Here is a 22,183-nt window from a genome sequence, read left to right as displayed (position 1 = left end):
CTGCGATTGTTTAAAGAGTGTGAGAAAGTCACACCACAATCTCTGCATGGTAGACTATGTAGTTGTCTGGGTTTTAAAAAAATAAGGACCACAAATTTTAGTTCACAGCCTTATGGAAGTGCAGCACCTTTTAGACCACTTAACATTAATTCTTAATGGTTTGATTGATGATCCTTTTTGTTAGCATACATTCAGTTTTCTTCTAATGGAATAAATTATTTTAACTGTAAAACTGTCTTTTCCCCAGTGGAAAGAAACTTATTTATTGCTAGTATCCACTATGAAAATAATCCTTGCATGGTTGAAATTATCTATTCTGTTGCATTTTTATTACATTACTTGGAATATTTTAAGCTAACGGATATCCGCGGACGATGTTTGCGGATCATGGATCAGATGCAGATACAAATTTTATATCCGCGCAGGGCTCTACCTATATGTATCATTTGCATTGATAAATCACTTGCTTACACAAAACCCCTTTTACCCAGATAAATACAGTGTGTTTCATTCCATTCTGAAAAACAAAGTTCTGGTTGGTTGGTTGGTTATTCAGTAACAGTATGTTTTGCTATTGTACAAAACGGAAGTAGTATGTTATGTGGAGAGATTTGAAAGTGAAGAGGGAGACTGTCTGTGGAGAGAGACAGACATGAGAAGAAGCTCATGGAACTTGGCACCCTTGTCTTTGCTTACTAGCTATTCATTTACCAGGCAGTTTTAACAGACATGACTTAATGTAAAGCTACAGAAGTTACAAATTCTTAGAACTATCAAATGTGTCTTCAAATCCTGGGTTTTGGGTAATGTAAGGTGCTGCAAAGAATATACCTTGGCCTTGTTTAATCCAAACACCATCCAGAGTGTGTTAGAGGTCAGTCCCAGGAGGTAGACCTATATAATATCTTCTGGTCATTTTGTAAATGAGCATATACGAACAGGGATGATTACCAAAGGAATATCTGACACAGCCTACTTGCAGTTCCTTTCAGTCCAAGGGTTAAGGGGAAACAATCTCTGACTGAAATTGAAGTAACCTGTCTCTTACTGGCAAAATATTGCATAGCTTAGTTCTGGAAATTGTGCAGGCTTTTTTAATAATAAATACTGGGTTAATGCCATGTTGACATCTCCTCCTTTCTGGAGAAGACCTCCTTCTGTTATCTATTCCAGATCCGATGGGAATCATTGAATTCGTGAGGTGTCTATTCTTAGACCTGGGCAAAAGGAAACAAAGCTAATTGGGCAGATACAGTGACATGGGCTAATTGAACCTCAGCCCTTACTCCTAGAATACATCACTCAAGGAATTGGCATATTTGTGCATGATCTAGAGAAATCTTAGAACCCATAGTTTTCCTCTTAGATTCTTCTATACTTTTAAAAATTCTTTTTATTACAAAATAACTTTTGTATTACTTAGCTATGGTGCTGTGTGCTTGCCAAAGCTGTATACAAGTCCTATCGAATGTTTGTATTACTTTTCTGACTCCTTAATTTAAAAAAAGCTTTATAAAATGCTACTAGAAACTATTTATTCTAAACAAAGATATACTGTTGTAATTGCTTAGCTAAAAGAGGACTTTATTATCTCCGTGTATTCTGAGCGTGTGTCAGACTTAATCCACTTATTTATCGGGGCTAGTACTAAATCTTGGTTGCTGGATCTTTGTTTGTTTTTTCTGTTTTTTTTCTAGTCTGTGCACAGTAGCTCCTTGTTTGTTTCATGGTATACAAATTTTAATACAAAGTGCATGTTAGATTTTGAATGTCAGCAAGACTGCCACAAGCAGTTTGTGCAATGTGCCTCAGTTCTAGTGTATTGAATAGTGTCTTTAGATGGCTGTAGTGGTAGATTCATGAACTATGAGCTGTATTTCATCCATATGAGACTACTATAGGGTCAATCCCAGTTCAAGAAACCTTTAAACTAAATTCTCTACATGTGGCGCTTGATCCAATATCCTTCAGCTCTAACACTTCATGCCTCTCTTTGTTCTTTGCAGATCCTGAAGTGAGAAGTTTTTTTTTATGTAAACCGACGAGAGAGAGAGAGAGAGAGACACACACACACACACAATGGCAAGTTCAGCCAGAGAACATCTGCTTTTTGTGCGACGACGTAATCCTCAGCTACGGTATACTCTGAGCCCAGAGAACCTGCAGAGTCTGGCATCTCAGGGCACCATACCGGAGAACATGAACTTACAGCGTGCCAATAGTGACACTGATCTAGTGACCTCTGACAGCCGCTCTAGTTTGACAGCAAGTATCTATGAATACACCCTAGGGCAATCTCAGAACCTCATTATTTTCTGGGATATTAAAGAAGAAGTTGACCCAACAGACTGGATAGGTCTTTATCATATAGGTGAGTCAGAATCATTTCTTAATTTTCTATGGTTTTGGTCCTTTGCCACCTCTTCTCACTTTCATTTTCTCCAGTGGTGCATGTAAAGATAAAATATGAGATGAGACAGCACAAAATTACTCTAAAGCTTTCTCTTTCCCTCTTGGTTCAGTGAAGTGTGAAAATGTGTAGCCAATTAATGTAGATCTTGGTTCCATAATTACCTCCGAGGTGGTGAAATGCAGCCTCCTTAGACAACAGAGGCTGTGTGCATACACAATCTTCCTATTTCTATCTTTAGTTACTGTTGGCTGGTGGCTGCATTACTGACTTGCAAATTTAGGGGGCGGGTTTACATATTCCAATACATATTCCAAAAGAGATGCACAATCAACAGAGGTGTTAGCTGTGCCACTCCCCCATAAACTCAGAAGAGATTCAGAGGAGTCACTCCTTTATCTCACTCAAAGAATTTCAGATATATTGTCCCATTAGCGTGGTTATCCTTTCTGAAACTGTGACAAATTAATGGTAACATGGTGTTTACAGAATACCTATTGTGTGCCAAATGCTTCTACCACCAGGCCTAATATCTCATGCTTTTTTTTCACTTTAGTGTTTATAAGTAGGCAGTCATGACTTTTTCCAGGATTCATCTTTATGGTTTTATAGGAAAAAGGTTTTCTTAGACTTGTAAACAATAATTTATTATTTCTGGCCAGGTGTGTTTTCAGCATTTGTGAAAATGTATTTTGTATAAATTCTTGAGGCTGGCTGTTGCACACTAAAATGTAAAGGATTGCATCTGTATAAACAATAACTCCCATTCATGAAAGGGATATTCTTCAGGACCCCTCCAAAATAAATAAATCACTTCTCCTCCCCCCCCATGTTCCTCCCCCCCCCCCCTTTTTTTTTTTTTTTAATGGTACTCAGCCAGAGAGGGAAATTTAATGTAGACAGGGGTCTAGCTGCTGGATCCCATATTGCCACCATTTTAGTTAAACCCCAAGAGAATCAAAATCAAGTGAAAACATGTATGACAACTGGAACCTTGTCCATCTTCGAACTAACACCAGTTCAGCTTACTCAATATCCTCACCAATGAAATGTTATTTAAATAAAGATCTGCATTCACTGAAGTTTGTAAGTTTTCCCATTGGATTCAGTGGGAGCAGTATCAAGCCCTAAACTATACCATCCTCCTGTCCAGTTATTCAGCTGTCTCCCAAAATGGTCAAAGAGCAATTTCAGTCTGGCTCCAGAATAAAAAACTTTTCTGCTGTGTGTCTGCTGAGCCTCCCAAAGTGCAAAACAAAGGCACAGACTGACTCTAGCCTCTACTGAGAGGGCAAATAAACTCAGACTGCCTCCTCTGAATTAAAAACCCCAGCATGTTACAGTGTAGGGCAGTAGTGTATAATATCCATCGTGGCTTTCTTATGTGCTTGTGTTAAAAGTGAGAGGAGGTCCAGCTACTCTATTTATTTTTAACTGTTCTCCTTTCTGGCACTTTAAATCTTTCAGCACTGGATGCAGCTCCTTACTGAGGTCAATGAGTGTTTTGCTATTATTGATTAACATAGGAGTAGGATCTTAGCAGAATCTTTCCTTTAAAACTTGTTTTTATTTTGTGTTATGGAGTCACTGTTCTTACTCTTTATATAGATAAGGCTGTAACTTGCTTTCCATTCTAACTCTGGTTATGCATCTATTCGAACCTGAAAAAAATCCCTTCGACTTGAAATTTGGCACGTGTGTTTCCTATTCATAACAGAATATTTTTAGGGGGAGAGGGAAGGTTTGAGGTTGTTCGGCTAAACTGAGAGACTTTTTTTTAAAAAATGTAATTTAAAAAAAAATAAACAATAATAATTCTAATAGCATGAGCTAGAAAGCTCTAATTTGTTTGTCATGAGGCCTAGCTGAGAGTGGGACTGTTTTTTTCAGATGGTAGGGTGCAGGAATTAGTACCTATAGATTTTTGAACTTCACAATGCTTCATTAAGTTCCAGTGGACTGTAGTGCTCACAAAAGGTCCACAAGATAAACCCCACCCTCAGCTGAACAGCTTCAGCTTTGAGAGATTAAAGAGCTGGATAGCGCTCTTATGACTTTCCATTGACTCCGATAAGAGCTGAATCAGGCCCCAAATCACCACCAGCGGAGTATTCATTGTGAATATTATGATGGCTCTACAACACATTTGTAATTAAGCAAAATAGACTCCATGCTGTAATATATTAATCATCTGCTAGTCTTCACTCATCTGTGTGTTAAGATTTCTTTGGGGGGAGGAGGGTTGGGAAAACTCCCAGGAAATCTTTTGTTAGTGTCATACATACGTAGATTCTAAGGCCAGGAGGGACCACTGCGATCATCTGGTTGGACCTCCCGTGTAGCACAGACCTTGGAAGGTCCCCAAAATAATTCCCAGAGCAGCATATCTTTAGCATGTGTTTTTAGAAAAACATGCAATCTTGATCTAATAATTGCTAGTGATGGAGAATTCACAGTAACCCTTGGTAAATTGTTCCATGGTTGATTACCCTCACTGTCAAAAATTTACACCTTATTTCCAGTCTAAATTTGTCTAGCTTCAACTTCCAGCCATGGGATCGTGTTATACCTTTCTCTGGTAGATTGAAGAGCCCATTATTAAATATTTGTTCGCCATGTTGGTATTTATAGTTTTCTCATAAATATTTTAAAATGTCTTTGTGTGTGGGGAAAGAAAATTCACAATGTCACTTAAGGTAAATAGATGTCAATTAACTGAAACAACACTATTAGAATATTGAAATCTTGTAATATTGAAAGCCTGGAAATTCAGAGTTAAGGCTATAGTTACAGACATTTGAAAGTCAGAATGCCAATAGCCAAGGCTCTACAAACAACCCTGAATCTGACCCTGTCCTTCCTCACTCTCTGTTTATTTTAGGATGCAGTTGTTGACTGATATCAGGACATTACAAAGGTGTGGTATATAAGTAATAAGTAATCCCACTACCTTCAGTTCTTTACATCCTTAACTACAAGGCATCCTCAACTCCCAGGCACTTCTTTAGAAGTTGAGGTCATTCAGCACTTGACACAATACATGTCTGTGTGTGTATAATTATACATACATATAAAGCCCTAATTTCATTTGCAGTGCAGGGATTATAAATACTTAATTGGGTTTAGCCATCCTGTTCTTTATTTTAAAATAGTCTGTTTTATACAATCATTCTCCTCTGGAACTTCCTCCTGTAATTGACATACGTGTTAGTGAATTGCACATAATCTAAGAAAGCTCTCTGGCTCTTTGCCAGCATAATGCAGTAGCTGTATTTACCACTCTCCCCTCCCCCAAGTACAGCACAATCTCTGAAGGAAATACCAATAGACAAAGGAAAATATTTATTTATCTCTTAGCTTAAAACAAAACACAACCCTGTTCTTTTCTCATTTACATTAATTATGAAACAAAGAGGGCTCATGAAAGAAAAAAATTGATCATTCCTAAAAAAGAAGTGGTTATTCATTCCATAAAATAACACAGAGAGAAAACATGAGCATTCTGAAAAATAAGCATCATTCTGGCTCCGATTTTAATTGAGAGGTCTGTCAAAGAGTAAATTAGAGGAACTTTGCTACATTAGAGTGTTTTTAGAGGGAAATTTTAAGAATAGTGATAAAGATTTTCTTTTTGAACTTTCTTTCTGGAGATATCTCATTTACTTCAGAGAATCTGGTGCACTATAATGTGCTGCTTTATTGCTCTGTCTTTCAGAGATGTGAAAGAAATGGTTTTAAAAAAAATCCCAGGTTTCAGAGTAGCAGCAGTGTTAGTCTGTATCAGTAAAACAAAAAGGAGTACTTGTGGCACGGTTAGAGAGAAACAAATTTATTAAAGCATAAGCTTTCATGAGCTACAGCTCACTTCATCGGATGCATACAGTGGAAAATATAGTGGGGAGATTTTATATACACAGAGAACATGAAAGAGTGGGTGTTACCAGACAGACTGTAACAAGAGTGATCAGGAAAGGTGAGCTATTATCGGGGGGGCGGGGGGTACCTTTTGTAGCGATAATCAAGGTGGGCCATTTCCAGCAGTTTACAAGAACAGTAGGAGGGGAAATAAACAAGGGGAAATAGTTTTACTTTGTATACATCCACTCCCAGTCTTTATTCAAGCCTAAGTTAATAGTATCCAGTTTGCAAATTAATTCCAATTCAGCAGTCTCTTGCTGGAGTCTGTTTCTGAAGTTTTTGTTGTTGTTGAAGAATTGCCACTTTTAGGTCTGTAATCGAGTGACCAAAGAGATTGAAGTGTTCTCCGACTGGTGTTTGAATGTTATAATTCTTGACGTCTGATTTGTGTCCATTTATTCTTTATGTAGATAGTGTCCAGTTTGGCCAATGTACATGGCAGGGGGGCATTGCTGGCACATGATGGCATATATCATACTGGTAGATGCGCCGGTGAACGAGCCTCTGATGGTGTGGCTGACGTCATTAGGCCCTATGATGGTGTCCCCTGAATAGATATGTGGACACAGTTGGCAACGGGCTTTGTTGCCTATCCTTGCAACAAAGCCCAGCCCCCCCCCCCCCCCCCCCCGGCTCTCCTGCTGGTAGTAGCTCACCTTTCCTGATCACTCTTGTTACAGTCTGTATGGTAACACCCATTGTTTCATGATCTCTTTGTATATAAAATCTCCCCACTATATTTTCCACTGTATGCATTCGATGAAGTGAGCTGTAGCTCACGAAAGCTTATGCTCTAATAAATTTGTTAGTATCTTAGGTGCCACAAGTACTCCTTTTCTTTTTTAAAAAAATCCCAGGTAGACTTTTACTATACGTTAAAATTTTATAGAATGCCTTCCTAGTAACAGAGGGAAACTGAGAAAGAGACTTCCCTCTTTGTTCTTGTGCTAATTCAGTTAATTCTCCCACTAGTTTCAAGTCACCAGTGAACAGTTATTTAAATGCTTATTAGTCGAGTTTTACCGAATGGTTAAAGTTAGTGGTGTATTAGGAATTCCTGCCAACCTACTCTAGTGGCCTGATCCAATTTGCACATTGAAATCAGGGATTGACTTCAATGGGCAGTGAATCACACTTTATAGGAATATTATTAGTTAAGCTGCACCTAGAGGCCCCAATCAGAGTCCTGGGCTTCATTGCGTTAGGTCCTGTGTCAGAACAGTGGTAGATACAAAGACTTTCCCAAAGACCATGCAGTTCTAGAAAGAACTGACGATCCAAAATGTTTTAATGTAGTCCATGAGGAAAGCCTTAAAACATTTTGCAATGAACAGAAACTAGCTTTAGCTCTTGTCATTTTATCTAGTGAATGAGAGAGAAATTACTACTTATCTTTCTTTGGACACTTAAAGAGAGCCTTTGTGTATGTGCAGTGTTGTTTTAGCCATGTTGGTCCCAGGATATTAGAGACACAAGGTGGGTGAGGTAATTTTTTTTTTTTTTAATTGGACCAACTTCTGTTGGTGAAAGAGACAAGCTTTTGAGCTTACACAGATATTACCTCACCTCCCTTGTGTGTATATGAGAAAGACAAGCAGCACGAGTGAGAGACTGATGGGAGCGTTCATACTGTTGAACTTTATATATGTTTGGTGATAAGGAATTAACCATTTGTATTGAAATTAAGAATTTAAGAAAAAACATAATGAAAGAAATGCCCTGGATTGGCAGTGTGCCCATGTAAAGGATTTGATTGTAAAAACCCTGTTGTTGTTGAAACTCTGAATGAAGCCAGGCTAGGGGTTTTGTGAGTTAATTTTTAAATAGCTTGGGCTAAATTCAGCCTTGGAGTTAGGAGGCACAGTTGCTGTTGTATTCAGTGGTTCTGCTTATGTACTTATTTAAGACTGTCTGGGGTTTTTGTTTGTTTTTTTTAAGAAATCAGAAAGCACAAAACAAAGAAAGGGGTGGTGCTGGGTTTGAGAAACACATTGTCATTAGTAGATTTTTCTTCTGTGGCCAAATTGCCCAGGCTAGATGTTTTTGTCCTAATTTATGGAGTCCCGGTTCTGAGACGTATGGCTTTTACTCTAGAGATCCTGAGCACATTTATAATGCTGAATATCAAAGGTCATCATATTTATTTCCATCAATTGTTTCTCACAATCTGGTTGACATTTTTCTTGAATAAATACAGCACTGTTGCACAATAGCATATTCTTTATAAGGACTGGGGGAGAACTATAGAGGACAATTTAGACAGGAGGTTTAGTATAAACCGAGATCATAGGGTTGGAGAGTTTTGGAGCCTTTCCATTTCAGGTCAGACAAGATTGAAAAGAAAAGCTTTCACATAAGCTGGACTTAATACACTTAAGATAGCAATTCAGATAGATTAAAAAAATTAAAGACCTCTTCTATCCTCAAAGGCTTCTTTGACTCCTGTAACAAAAACCATATGACCTAATATCTCTCTTACGTCCTGGAAAAGCCTGATTATTATTGGTTTTTCTTGTTCAACTTCTGTATAATATATTAAAGTAGCAAAATGTTCTGGGCTACAGATGAATTTTCCTTTCTATTTGATTGCATTGGTTATATTTCTACTCTTAAATTGTAATCGTTACCCTATATATATATATATATATATATATATATATATATATATATATATATATTTTTTTTTTAAATGTGCTAGTCACCAGCTGCTAGAGATGATTTTGTGGGGTTGTTTTTTTTTTTTTTTTTTTTTTTGCTACTGCTAAAATCTGTGAGGTATCATTTTGGAGCTTGGATCTGTGGATAGCAGTGCAAAACAGTTGCCCACACTAAAGGCCCAGTTTTGTTCCTTGGAGGTCAATAGGACCTTTGACGCTGTCTTCAGTGGGAGTAGGAGTGGGGTCTTTGGTTTAGATGATGATCTGTGTATTCTAGGTTTTTCTGTGGTGCTATCGCTGTAGTAACTCATTTTGTTCCACAGTTAAATTGGAAACTCTTCTACCTAGAACCCACAGCTACTGCTATGTTTGGCCTAAATAAATAGCATTTTTAATTACCTTAATTTCTAGCTGAATGTAGGTTTCAGAGTAGCAGCCATGTTAATCTGTGTCAGCAAAAAGAAAAGGAGTACTAGTGTCTAAGGTGCCACAAGTACTCCGTTTCTTTTAGCTGAATGTTTTGGCCCATTGGACTTCATGTGAGAAGTCCATCTGTGTGCATTTTTTCCCCCTCTGTCTATATGACTGCACAACACCAAGACACTAGGGCTACTGTAGAGCCAATATACACTGGTAATAAACAGTTATGGCAACATTTACCCTAAAAAAACCCTACACCCTAAAACTAAATGTACTGGGGGCCCACAGTGATTAAGACAAACATCTCTAAAAAAAATCGATGGTCTTTACAAGCCATGCTTTTCCTCCGGTTATTTTCATTGCTAGTTCTTCTCTTCATAATGGAGTCTGAACCTGATTTATGGCTATTGGTATAGCTACCAGCTTTTCCCCACTACAAAATCTGATACTTCCCTCCTCCCACTTTTTAATTTAGTACAATCCTACTCAGAAAGCAGTGCAATCACAATGGGATGCCTTCCATATGTGGTCCTTGAATCACAACAGTACAAGGAATGAAAATAAATGATACTCTTCTGTGTAGTCTCACTGCCAGCAGTGGATATCTAAATATCTATTTTAAGTGAGAATGAAATGAACTCCTTGATTAATCAAGGACCTAGACCAGGGATGAGCAAACTTTTTGGCCTGAGGGCCACATTGGGGCTATGAATGCTCAAAAAATTAGGGGTAGGGGTGCGGGAGGGGATGAGGGCTCCAGCTGGGGGTATGGGCTCGGGGTGGGGCTGGGGATGAGGGGTTTGGGGTACAAGAGAGGGATCTGGGCTGGGATCAAGAGGTTTAGAGGGCGGAAGAGAGATCAGGGCTGTGGCAGGGGATTGGGGAGGAAGGGCTGGGGGGCTCAGAGGTGCAGGCTCCGGGTGCTTACAGCAAGCAGCTCCCGGAAGCATGTCCCCCTTCCGGCTCGGCGGCGCAGCCAGGTGGCTCTGCGTGCTGCCCTGTTCGCAGGTGCCACCCCTGCAGCTCCCATTGGCCGGGAACCGTGGCCAATGGGAGCTGTGGGGGTGGCACCTGTGGACAGGGCAACGTGAAGAGCTGTCTGGCCACGCCTCTGCATACTATGTAGGAGCTGGAGGAGGGTCGAGCTTGGAGAAGGGTCATGCTGGCTGCTTTCTGGGAGTTGCATGGAGCGGGGCAAGCCCCAGACCCTGCTCCCCGGCTGGAGCTCCGGAGCAAGACAAATCCCGACCCCGCTCCCCGGCGGGAGGTGAGGGCCGGATTAACGGTCTGACGGGCCGGATGTGGCCAGGGGTGAAAATAACTTAAAGGATTTACCAGTACGCTGAGTGGGGGCATGGCCTCAACTGGAAGAGGCGATTTAAAGGCCTCAGGACTCTGGCTTGGAGCTCTGGGGCCTTTAAATCACCCTGCTGCAGAGGCAGCCGGGAGCCCCAGGGTGAATTAAAGGGCCCGGGGCTCCGGCCGCCTCAGAGCTCCGGGCATTTTAAATCCCTGCTGGAGCCTGGCTGCCAGCGACCTGGGGCTCTGGCAGTCGGGCTCAGGTGAGGATTTAAAGGGCCCGAGCCCCGCTGCCAGAGCTCCAGTGGTGCTTTAAAGGGCCTTGGGCTCCCTGCAGCGGCCAGAGTCCCAGGCCTTTTAAATCCCCGCCTGAGCCACTGCGGGGAGCCCCGGGCCCTTTAAAGCGCCACCCAAGCCCCGCTCCTGGAGCTCTGGAGGTGATTTAAAGGGCCTGGGGCTCCCCGCAGTGGGTGGAGCACCGGGCCCTTTAAATCCCCGCTGGGGGAAGCCGGTCCGGTCCAGCGTGGCATACTGGCTCTTGCCCGTACCCCGGACTGGACCGGCTTACTTCCGCCTCTGGATGTGGCCCACTGGCCGTAGTTTGCCCGCCTGCCCGCCCCTGACCTAGACTGTCGGGATGACTCTGATGGCTGGGACTGAAGAGTTGTCGGGAGACACATGCTTCAATTAATTTCATTTTATGTTTCTAAGATATCTGGTTTCAAAACTAAACAAATGATGCTTTGGTCATGACTACAACTATAGAGTTCCACTGTGCATTTTCAGCTGTGTGACTTGTCAGTATCTCTCCACTGCAAAAACTTCTCATATGATCCTTTGGACAGAAACCAATGTTCTTTCCATCTGGCTTTTGTGATGCAAGTGGCTGCTCCAGGTGATGGCTAGACTGTCAAATATAAACATTTGATACCTATAAAGCAAACCAATATACACTTCTGAATCCATACTGCTCTTTTAATTCAACATTCCCTAGCATCAGTCACTTTTCTTCATTTATTTTTGGCCTTGGCCTTGTGTTTTTGTTTTTTATTTTGTTTGCTTTTTAAATAGATATGTGGTAAACATTGCACTGTTTATCTCACTACTTCCTATCATCAAATGTACATGACATGCAATATTATTAAAGTAACTCTGAAAATGTAATGTATTCCAAATTTCTGACAACTGGATTGAAAAAGTAGACACACATATTACCTATTGGTGTGTATATATGTGTAAATAATAGACTATGGATTACTTCTGCTCTGTGCACAGTGTTGGAATTCATACTGTAAATTTTTATGACGTCTTTGGCACCTTCATCTACACAGGCTCTTTATTAGTTGTGTGCATCTGAGTTGCTGTATTGGGTATCATAGCTACTATGGCTTTCTCTCTTTCTCCTGCTTAGGACAGGAATGTTGTACTCTAAGGACAGTGTTACCAGCACTCCTGGATAGTCACATGGCAGGTTAAGTAGTATGTGTGTTAGGATTCTGAAGCTAGTAGTCATACTTTATGTTTAATATCAGATATATAAGACCATAAGTTATAACTGCAGCAATTTACTGAAAATATCATCAAATATATTTCTAATAATCTTTAACCAACAAATACAAATCAAAATATTTTGTGCTAGATTCTCCTTTGTGTTATATGGCCCCTTTACACTGTATGAGCAGTGTAAAAAGATCCTTAAAATTCTCTGCTAGCTGGATCTGGCAGAATTCTCAGCTAGCCTTGGAGAGCTTGCAACTGGTGGTTGCAGAGCTGGTATACGCAACCCCTCTACTACTTGCTAGCTTGGCCTTGATATAGGGGAAACTTGGGTGTGGGGAGGGGATGTGGCCAGAGTGCATTGTGCTCTGGCTATGCTGGGCTGGCATCCAGTCTCTTTGGGGAATGTAGACATCTGCTTAAAGTTGGAGCTGCTGTAGCATACTCTGAGGCCTGGAAAAGTGCAGATCTGCCCTGAAGATCAGAGAGCTGTAAATGTCCATCGCTGCTTTGCCAAGTGGAAGCTCAGTGAAGGAGAGAATCTTTGACTCACTAAAGTTCTGCCATTAGTAACTAGATTTAACAACTTAGGGTTGATTTGAGAATCTCATCGGCTGGGAGGTTGCCACCCTTTCTTTGACATTGCTGCTTATACTTTTGTTACCTCAGGATTAGACTATTGTAATGTGCTCTGCGTGGGGTGCAGATTTGGGTGGCTGTCTGTACAATTTCTGAATTTTGATTGATATTTTACAACAGTTTTTCATAATACAACTTATCTGTGCCTATGTAACTAAACCCGGCATTGCTGACAGATCCTGTAACAGATACGCACCCGACAGGTATAGTAGAGCAGGGGTGGTCAACAGGGCCAAATCCAGACCACCAGATGCTTTTGAGCAGACCACAGAATCTTTTTATTTACTAATTATCAGTATTGCGGTGTGTAAAATGTTTCTCTGGAGCCTGAACCCTGACTATACCTTGACCAAGAAATTTGGACCTTGAGGAAAAAAAAATTGACTACCCCTTCAACAGAGGGTGTTTACGACTTAAGTACCCTTTGTACCCTATTTGGGTGCAAACGTCTGGGAACAAAGGGTGAACTGCATCTTTACAAAACCAGTTTATCTGATTTCTGTGAAGGGAGGGGTGAAGATCAGAGAAGTAGACACTTACGAAGAGTAGAATAAAAGAGACCAGGTGATCAGTAGGGATTTAAATAAAGAAACACACACAAGCAGGGGAATCCAGGCAGGGAGAGGAAGCTTGGGGTGAGAGAGAGAGAGAGAGAGAGAGACCATGGTCACAGAAGCTGGGGTGGGGGGATGGGACTCTGGGAAGGAGAGGTCAACCAGCATGTAGCAGCCTCACGGGGATAGGTGGCTCTGCCCACTTTTTTGAGTCCAGATGGCCCGAAGGACTCTGGGCAATCCAAGGGACTCAGATCCCAGCTCAAAGAATGTCCTGGAGTGGTGAGGAAACTGAGGCAGGGACATGTGTTTATAGTTTCGCATGATCGGTACTCTGCCACGCTTTACATGATTAAGTATAAAGGTGTAGACGATGCAAGGTGTATGAGTGTGTGTGGACTGTATTACAGCTACTGCAGGCCCATCAGAGAGTTAAAGGGTAACCAAGAGCATCATACCTTTTGGGTGCGTTTGTTACTGGGGTATCTTGGGGGGTCAGTGCTAGTCCATGGGGGCCTGGGGCAGGCGGGCTGAGGAGCTTCATTTCTGGGAAGTAGTAGTAGACTGAGAGTCAGTGCCCTGGAAATGTGCCAGAGAGGCTAAGGGATGCTGCACCCTGCAGAAGTTCTAGAAGCTTAACACACCTCAGGGAGCGCAGAGCACAAAGGCTTGAGCTCCCTTCACAGGAGTCCAAGTGAGTGGCCAGCAGGGCACACTGGCTAGGATCTGTGACAGGCCAGAGAATGAAGCTGCTGCAGAGAATGGATTGCTTTTTGAGTGGGCCATTTCTCTGGGAGCACATGGCCGCAGTGCTCTGGTATCTGCTCTGGGTGCTGTTCGTTTCTGGGTAGAGCTTAAGGTGTGGGTTAAAACCCACAAATCTCTAACTGGCCTGGGTCCGGCCTACCATAGGGATGGCTCCTCTCCCCATGTTGTATTGCCACAGCGGCAGACAGTAGGGGTACCTGAGATGCATCCCCCTTATTATAAAAGGTGAGGCCAGCTTGTGAGATGTTCTCTGTGAGAACTCAGAGGATCTGAACTTGCTTCCCTACACTCGATCCAAAATAGCCAGTACTTGGTGATCTTTTAGATAGGGATGTAAAAGGTTAATCGCTGAAGCGGTAAGCACTGGGCCCGAAAGTTAAGCGTTAACCCCAGAGGCCCTGCGGCAGGCCGGAGGGAGGGATCCCAGCCTTGACTGGGCCGGAGCGGTCCCGGCCCTGCCAGTGGGACTCCAGATCTGGCCACCCTACCCCGCGATGAGCTGGCAGGACCTCAGCCCCAGCTGCCCCGCACTGCGTGGCCAGACCCCAGACACTGTGCTGAGCTGGCTGGCCGGCCAGCTGGCCCCAGCTGCACTAAGTCAGATCCCAGCCCCGGCCGAATTGGTCCCAGCCCCTTCCCCCATCATGCCAGGCCCCCCAGCTACCTCGGTTAACTGGTTAAATGAAATAATTTTAACCAGTTAACTTTTTAAACCTAAGTTTACATCCCTATTTTTGGGCATGCTGCCAAAGACCTCTGATAGAGAGAGGGCTGAGGGTTTACTTTGCATAGTGATGAAGGGATGAAAAGGAGTTTCTGTAGGTAGCTGGCTAAATTCCTTTGGAATGGATACTTCAATGTTGCTAAGGCTTTATTTAGTGTGGTGGTAATGATGTTAAGGCATCTACAGACTTGGTGAGGGGTCTTTTGTTATTAAATCTCAAGTATTGTAATTTACATAGAATAGTATCTTAGAACCCCCTGTCAGGGATTGGGGCCCTATTGTGCTCAGGATTGTGCACACACACATAATAAGACAGTCCCTTCCCTAAATCTAAACCAGTGGTTCTCAAACTTTTTTTTTCCAGGGACCACTTGAAAATTGCTGAGGATCTCAGCAGACCGCTTAATGATCTTTCCAAATGTTTTTTGTACCGTTAGCTAACTATTGTAAAGCGCTTTGGATAAAAGCACTATATATATATATACCTTAAGAATTAACGTTTTTGTGTTCTACAAATAAAAGCACACAACTCATATTTTAATATCAGTAGTCTTACTTTTCTAATGTGATGGATGTGCCCTCTCTCCCCCACCACGGCAGCCACTGGGATGGGAAGAAGGGGGTTTTCTCCCGGTTCCCCCTGCTGCGGCAGCCCCCGAGCTTGAACTGGAAAGGAGGGGGGTCTCTCCCCCGCCACAACTGTCATAGAGCTGGGGCTGGGAAGGAGGGCCGTCTGTCCCTGGCAGCCGCAGCCCTGGAGCTGGGGAAAGTCGCCTCTTTCTCTGGCCGCTGCAGCCCTGCACATCCCAAATTCCCCCCACCCCCTCTTCTCACCCCACTGCCCCCTCCCACCTACCCTCTATTCCCCACAAGGCCACCACCTCACCTTACATGTGTGTCTTCTCCAGGGTCCAGGCACTTAATTAGTGGAGCCATGCCTGCGTGGCTCCACTAATTAGGTGGGTGGCCCTTCATTCTCTCATGTGCGGCCGCCCAAGTGCTCACCTTAGAGGGAACTATCCACAGACACCTGAATGGAGCTCACAGACCACTGGTGGTCCATGGACCGCTGTTGGAGAACCTTTGATCTAAGCAATCTGGGCCTTTATCTCTAAGAAGCTTTTTAACTTTCCAATACTACTTTCTAGAAAGAGAAATATGAACTAAAATTGCAAAGCCCACTTCTTATGTAAATGTATCTCAATACAATGTGATCTTTTTAAAATTACAAAGTACTGAACCTTTTTCAGCGTACTTAGGGAAACACACATCACTCATTATAATGATTGATGATTAGTATATTCAATATTCTAGCCAATCCACTTCATTCTTAAATAAGCTGGGGGGAGGGGGAGAGAATGAGAATGAGAATTTTTATATAATTGTGCTTAGTTGCCTGGACTCTCTTTGCTGGCAGAGAGAGGCATGGGAGAGAAAAGGATTTAAAACATGCTATCTCATCCATACTAATACATAGAAATACTACTGATAAAACCGTAGATAGTTATCCCAATTAGGAGAACAGGAAATCACCCTGTCTTTCATGTTTGCTTAACAGTTTAAAACAACACAACCAAGTATTTCTCAGAACTCTAAAATTATTCTTATACTAATTGTTTATAAGATCTCTGTGTAGGTTTGCAACTTAAAGTATTTCCTTCCCGTTTTTCTCCTCTAAAGTGCATACACCATGGCTTGCTATTGTGCAGTGAATGGAATGTTAGGCTGCTGGCATTGGTATGATATATCATTTAATAAAAATGAGTAGCTGGATGTAAAGAATGGATATTAGAAATGTAAGAGGAAAAGTTTATTGATGCAGAAGATGGGGGGGTAAGGGGTGAGTAAACCCCCTCCCCCCATCTCAAAACGGAAGGTGGGGCGAATGGGAGTAATATTGTAAAAGGGGAGTGAGTTTAGAGGACATATTTGTTATCTTTAAAATAAATATAAATGAGTCAAAAGAGCACTTGAATGCCAGATGTGCACTTTTAGCCCTTTTCCCCACCTACATACAGGCACAAGGCCATCTCTTCACACAACGCACAGTCAACCTGTGGAACTCTTTGTCAGAAGATGTTGTGAAGGCCAAGACTATAACAAGGTTCAAAAAGGAACTAGATACATTCATGATGGATAGGTCCATCAATGGCTATTAGCCAGGTTGGGCAGGGATGGTGTCCCTAGCCACTGTTTGCCAGAAGCTGGGAATGAGTGACAGGGAATGGATCACTTGATGATTACTTGTTCTGTTCATTTCCTCCGGGGCACCTGGCATTGGCCACTGTCGGAAGACAGGATACTGGGTTAGATGGACCTTTGGTCTGACCTAGTATGGCCATTCTTATATTCTTATGTTCTTATCTAATCAGCTTTCAACGGAAATTGGTCCAGGAAATGACTTCATAAAATACATTTTTATAGGGGTTTAGATCACAATACTATATGTTCAGTCTACAGTAGGAATTCAATCCATTGCTGACAGTCCTTGTCAGCAGTGGGACTCCTTTGAGCTTATGTTGAAATCAGCTTAACTGCTAAGGTAGACAGGACAAAACGTTCTGCACCAGGATTGGAAAAAGTGAGATTTGGTTCCTTGCTTTCCCCATCTGGAAACTGCTCTCATTCTTGGAGAAGAAATGGATAGCAATTCTTGCTATCGTTGCTGTTTAGTTACTCTTAAAGTTACTTTATCAGAGGTGGTGTTCTCATAGTTCTAATGAGGTTTTACCTTTCAGACTAGCCATTATATCTCTGAAGATTTAAACACAGAATACTGAGTGACATGTAGAAAACTTACTTGAGGTTGTTTGCACTCTGGTATAATGTTAGCTACATTTGGATCTAAGGCTCATTCCCACAAGATACTGGTCCCCCTCAATTCCCATTAGTCAGTGGATGTTCAGCACCTTGCAGGGTCACAATTTTAATCAATATATTGCTTTTTTTTCTTGAACCTGGGATGCATTTTTCTGCATTTGAAACCCATGTCAACACTATGGGCTTGGCTGGCAAAATGAACCACCTACAATAGTATACCGCAGTATGGGACACCCACCCATGTTAGTGAGATCAACCTGTGGTAATACTCCCTTAATAGACTTGTCCCCACTCTGGGGCGGTGCTGTGCCCTGCATAGTCTTTAGGTTGCCACCCCTCATCTGGGACTGACCACAGTTAACAGTCTGGGGCCAAGCCCTCGGGCAGGGCCAAACTGATTAGCAGGCTGTAGCCTAAGCCTTCCAGCTAAGGCAGCCAGCAAACACACACAGTCAATAGCTCTAGCCCTTTGGGCAGGGCAGGGCAGAGCAGGAAGCAGGCGTTAGCCTCGGCTTGTAAGCAAAGGCAGCCAGCAAACACGCACAGTTAGTAGCTCTAGTCCTTTGGGCCGGGCACAGCAGAGAGCAGGCTTTAACCTCAGCTTTGGGCTAAGGCAGCCAGCAAACACACATAGTCTTGGGGTTCAGATGGGGATGAGCACCCATACAGTCTAGGGTGCTGGCAGGGGTGTTGAAGGAGAATAGGCCTCCTAGCCTAGGGAGGGGAGTCGTTCACCCCAGAGTGTCTTGGGGCGGGGTTCGCTCCTTTGGCTACGGGTCTTCTCTTCCTTGGGGTGGACCATCATCGGGGTCAACGGCTTAGCCCCAGGCCCTACAGTAGCCTCTGCTGCGAAAAAGTCCTCCATAAAGGACGTGGCTGTGCTCAGGGTCTCCGGCCGGTGGCGAAGGACCCAGGTTCTTCCTCGTGCTGGAAGGATATGTATGAACTGCTCAAGCAAAACTTGTTGGCGACTTCGGCCCCCGTATGCCATTCGGGCTGCTGGCTATCGCCCTCGGTCAGGTCCTGGGAGTGTAGCTCTTCCCCCAGCTTTGCCCCCGGAATGTTTCCGGTGTGATCTCAAGTGCATCAAGGATTGCGGCCTTCAACTGCCCATAGTCCTGGGCTTCCCCTACCCGGAGCCCCGGTAGGCAGCCTGGGCCGGGGCTGTCTAGTACGGAGCCAATAGGGTGGCCCATTGCTCCAGGGGCAACTTAGCTGCAGAGGCGACCCTCTCAAATGTGATAAGGAAGGCTTTGGGATTGTCCTCAAGGCCCTGTTTTTGCCAAGCGCACCAGCACCATGGGGTCAGCTGGGGACGCTGCACCCTTGGGATTGGAGCCCCCTGGGGTCGGCAGTAGTGCTGCAAGGTGCTGCAGGCACTGTTGTTGCTGCTTATAGTTTTGGGCCCTCAGTTCTCAAATCAGTTGCTGTTGCTGATTCTCAAGCTGTTACAGCAGTTGTTTGGCTCTCAGCGAGCCATTTAATCAACTTTTCAACCATCCTTCCTAAACTGGGGAAGGGCGAAGGGGTTCTGTCTAATGCTGTTGTTGGCTTGTCCCCTTATCCCGGCAGGGGGGATGCCCACGTTCTCCACCAAGTGTAGTGGTCCCTCGCTTTCCAATGGGGAGGGAAGTCACTCTGCCTTGTTGTATTGGGTGGTAGTCATTAGGCTCGGGTCACACTGGCAGTGCCGAGCTGTAAGCAGTCTATGGTTCTGGGCCTGTCTAACAGAGGCAAACAAACAACAATAGCCTGGGGCTCTTGTCCCCACCCTGGGGCGGGGCTGCGCCCTGCATAGTCTTTAGGTCACAACCCCTCAGCTGGGACTAACAGCAATTAACAGTCTGGGGCCCGAGCCCTCAGGCGGGGCTGAGTTGATTAGCAGGCTATAGCCTAAGCCTTCCAGCTAAGGCAGCCAGCAAACACAACAGTCAATAGCTCTAGCCCTTTGGGCGGGGCAGAGCAGGAAGCAGGCTTTAGCCTCAGCTTGTAAGCAAAGGCAGCCAGCAAACATGCAGTCAGTAGCTCTAGCCCTTTGGGCAGGGCAGAGAGCAGGCTTTAACCTCAGCTTGTGGGTTAAGGCAGCCACCAAACACACACAGTCTCAGGGTTCAGATAGGGACATACGGTCTAGGGGCTCCAGAAGGGTTGAGCACCAGCAGGCAGTCTAGGGTGCTGGCAGGGGCGTTGAATGAGCACAGGCCTCCTGGCCTAGGGAGGGGAGTCGGCCACCCAAGGGGTGGGATGGCAGGGGGATGCGGGCCTGCCCAACTCCACCATGTCCCAGCCTATGTCCCTAACAGTGGCGGGGTGGTCTGTAGTGGTCCTTTGCTCTCCAGTCTGGAGGGAGGCTACTCTGCCTCACTACACCATAGAAATTATTCCTGGGATTGTACTCTACAGAAAACCAAATGGCAAGACAACGGTGAAGTTTTTATGGTGGGTTTTCATTGAAAGATAAGCTGATACGGGACCTGATTAATATAGAATTAGAAGATACTATAATTAATGCCAATCAACATGTGATTATGGAAAAGAGATCCTGTCAAACTTACTTCATGTCCTTCTTTTATTTTTGGTTGATAAAGATAATAATCTTGATGTAATATACTTAGACTTCTGTATGGCATTTGACTTGGTACTGCATGACATGTTGATTAAAAACCTAGAAAGATCTAAAATTAACATGGACAGCGTTAGATGGATTAAAAACTGGCTATCCGATAGGTCTCAAAATGTAATTCTAAATGGGGAATCATCATCAAAAGGTATGTTTCTAGTGAGATCCCACAAGGGTCGGTTGTCAGCTCTATGCTATTTAACATTTTATCAATGACGTGGAAGAACACACAAAATCATCATTGATAAAGTTTGCAGATGACGCACAAATTGGGGGAGTGGTAAATAATGAAGAGGACAGGTCACTGATACAAAGTGATCTGGATCGCTTGGTAAGCAGGGCTCCAGCAAATAAAAGTGCATTTTAATATGGCTAACTGTAAATTAATACATCTAGGAACAAAGAATGTAGTCCATACTTACATGATGGGGGACTCCATCCTGGGAAGCAGTCACTCTGAAAAAGATTTGAGGGCTGTGGCGGATAATCAGCTGAACATGACCTCCCAGTGCTATACTGCCGCTAAACTGGCTCATGTGATCCTGGGTTGCAGGAACAGAGGAATCTCAAGTAGGAGTAGAGAGGTTATTTTACCTCTATAGTTGATATTGTGTGATTGCTGCTGGAATACTATGTCCAGTACTGGTGCCCACAATTTAAAAAGAATGTTCATAAATTGGAGAGGATTCAGAGAAGAGACATGAGAATGATTTAAGGAATAGAAAACATATCTTATGATGCCTTACAGACTCAAGGAGCTCAATCTATTTAGTTTAACAAAGAGAAGGTTAAGGGGTGACTTGATTAGTCTGTACGTATCTATACGGGGAACAAATGTTTAATAAGGCTCTTCAATCTAGCAGTGAAAGGTATAACACACTACAATGGCTGGAAGTTGAAGCTAGATTATTTCAGATTGGAAGGAAGGCATAAAGTTTTAACGGTGAGGGTAATTAACCACGGGAACAATTTACCAAATGTCATCATGGATTTTCCATTACTGGCAGTTTTAGATCAAGATTGGATGTTTTTCTAAAAGATATATGCTTTAGGAATTATTTTGGGGAGGTTTTGTGGCATGTGTTTATACATGAGGTCAGATTAGATTATCACAGTGGTCCCTACTGGGTTTGGAATCTATGAAAATTGTAGTAGTTGAATTAAAAGGACATTGTCAAGTTACAAGAAATTATGGGCCAACTTTTCTGCTAGTACTAATGGAATTTCACCCAGTTAAACCAGCAAAGAATTTGACCCTATGTATTTTTGAGATAGATTTCCTTACCTATGTTGCTGAATAATACTTTGGATCATTAAAACCATAAACAATGTTCAAAATCAAACTTACTGTTTCACTTTTTATGCTGCTGATGTACTTTTTGCATCTTTCTCCGGTTGTTTCATGGGAGTAGGTTAGTTGGTTTCATTTTGTTTCTAGCTGGCAGCATGCCCAAATGTTTGGTGGCAAACGCTGCAAGGGGAATATCTATTCTTCTTCTTCTTCTTTTTTTTCTTTTCCCCTATAAAAGTTTTGTAAAAGCATACCTTGAGGCAAATTTAAATTGCTCAGAGTTTTGCCATGGACTTCAAATGGGCCAGTATTTCGCCCATGGTGTTTTACAGCCTATATAAATACATCCGATGAAGTGAGCTGTAGCTCACGAAAGCTTATGCTCAAATAAATTGGTTAGTCTCTAAGGTGCCACAAGTACTCCTTTTCTTTTTGCGAGTACAGACTAACACGGCTGTTACTCTGAAACCTATATAAATACTGTAATTTTGGAATCTGTCTTGCATACTCTGGTCAAATCCCCCAAAGTGCTGCCTATCTGCTGAGCACCTGCAACTCTCACTGAT

At 43.1% G+C, this 22,183-nt stretch overlaps 1 protein-coding gene across 4 annotated transcripts in view; it reads left to right on the top strand.

Annotated features, from left to right (window-relative positions):
• Positions 1–22,183, top strand: part of HECW2 (HECT, C2 and WW domain containing E3 ubiquitin protein ligase 2) — a 257,468-nt gene that overhangs the window by 75,191 nt on the left and 160,094 nt on the right. For all 4 annotated transcript variants that reach the window (XR_012664425.1, XM_048869350.2, XM_048869352.2 and 1 more), the window contains exon 2: positions 2,007–2,371. Coding sequence is in view for 3 of the 4 variants with exons in the window: in XM_048869350.2 (XP_048725307.1) it covers positions 2,080–2,371 (292 nt within the window). In the remaining variant the exon portion in view is untranslated. The remainder of the gene's footprint in view (positions 1–2,006; positions 2,372–22,183) is intronic.

Source organism: Caretta caretta, chromosome 11 (assembly GCF_965140235.1).
Source record: "Caretta caretta isolate rCarCar2 chromosome 11, rCarCar1.hap1, whole genome shotgun sequence".
NCBI classification, from domain to species: Eukaryota; Metazoa; Chordata; order Testudines; family Cheloniidae; genus Caretta; species Caretta caretta.
This window is presented reverse-complemented; position numbering and strand designations above follow the sequence as displayed.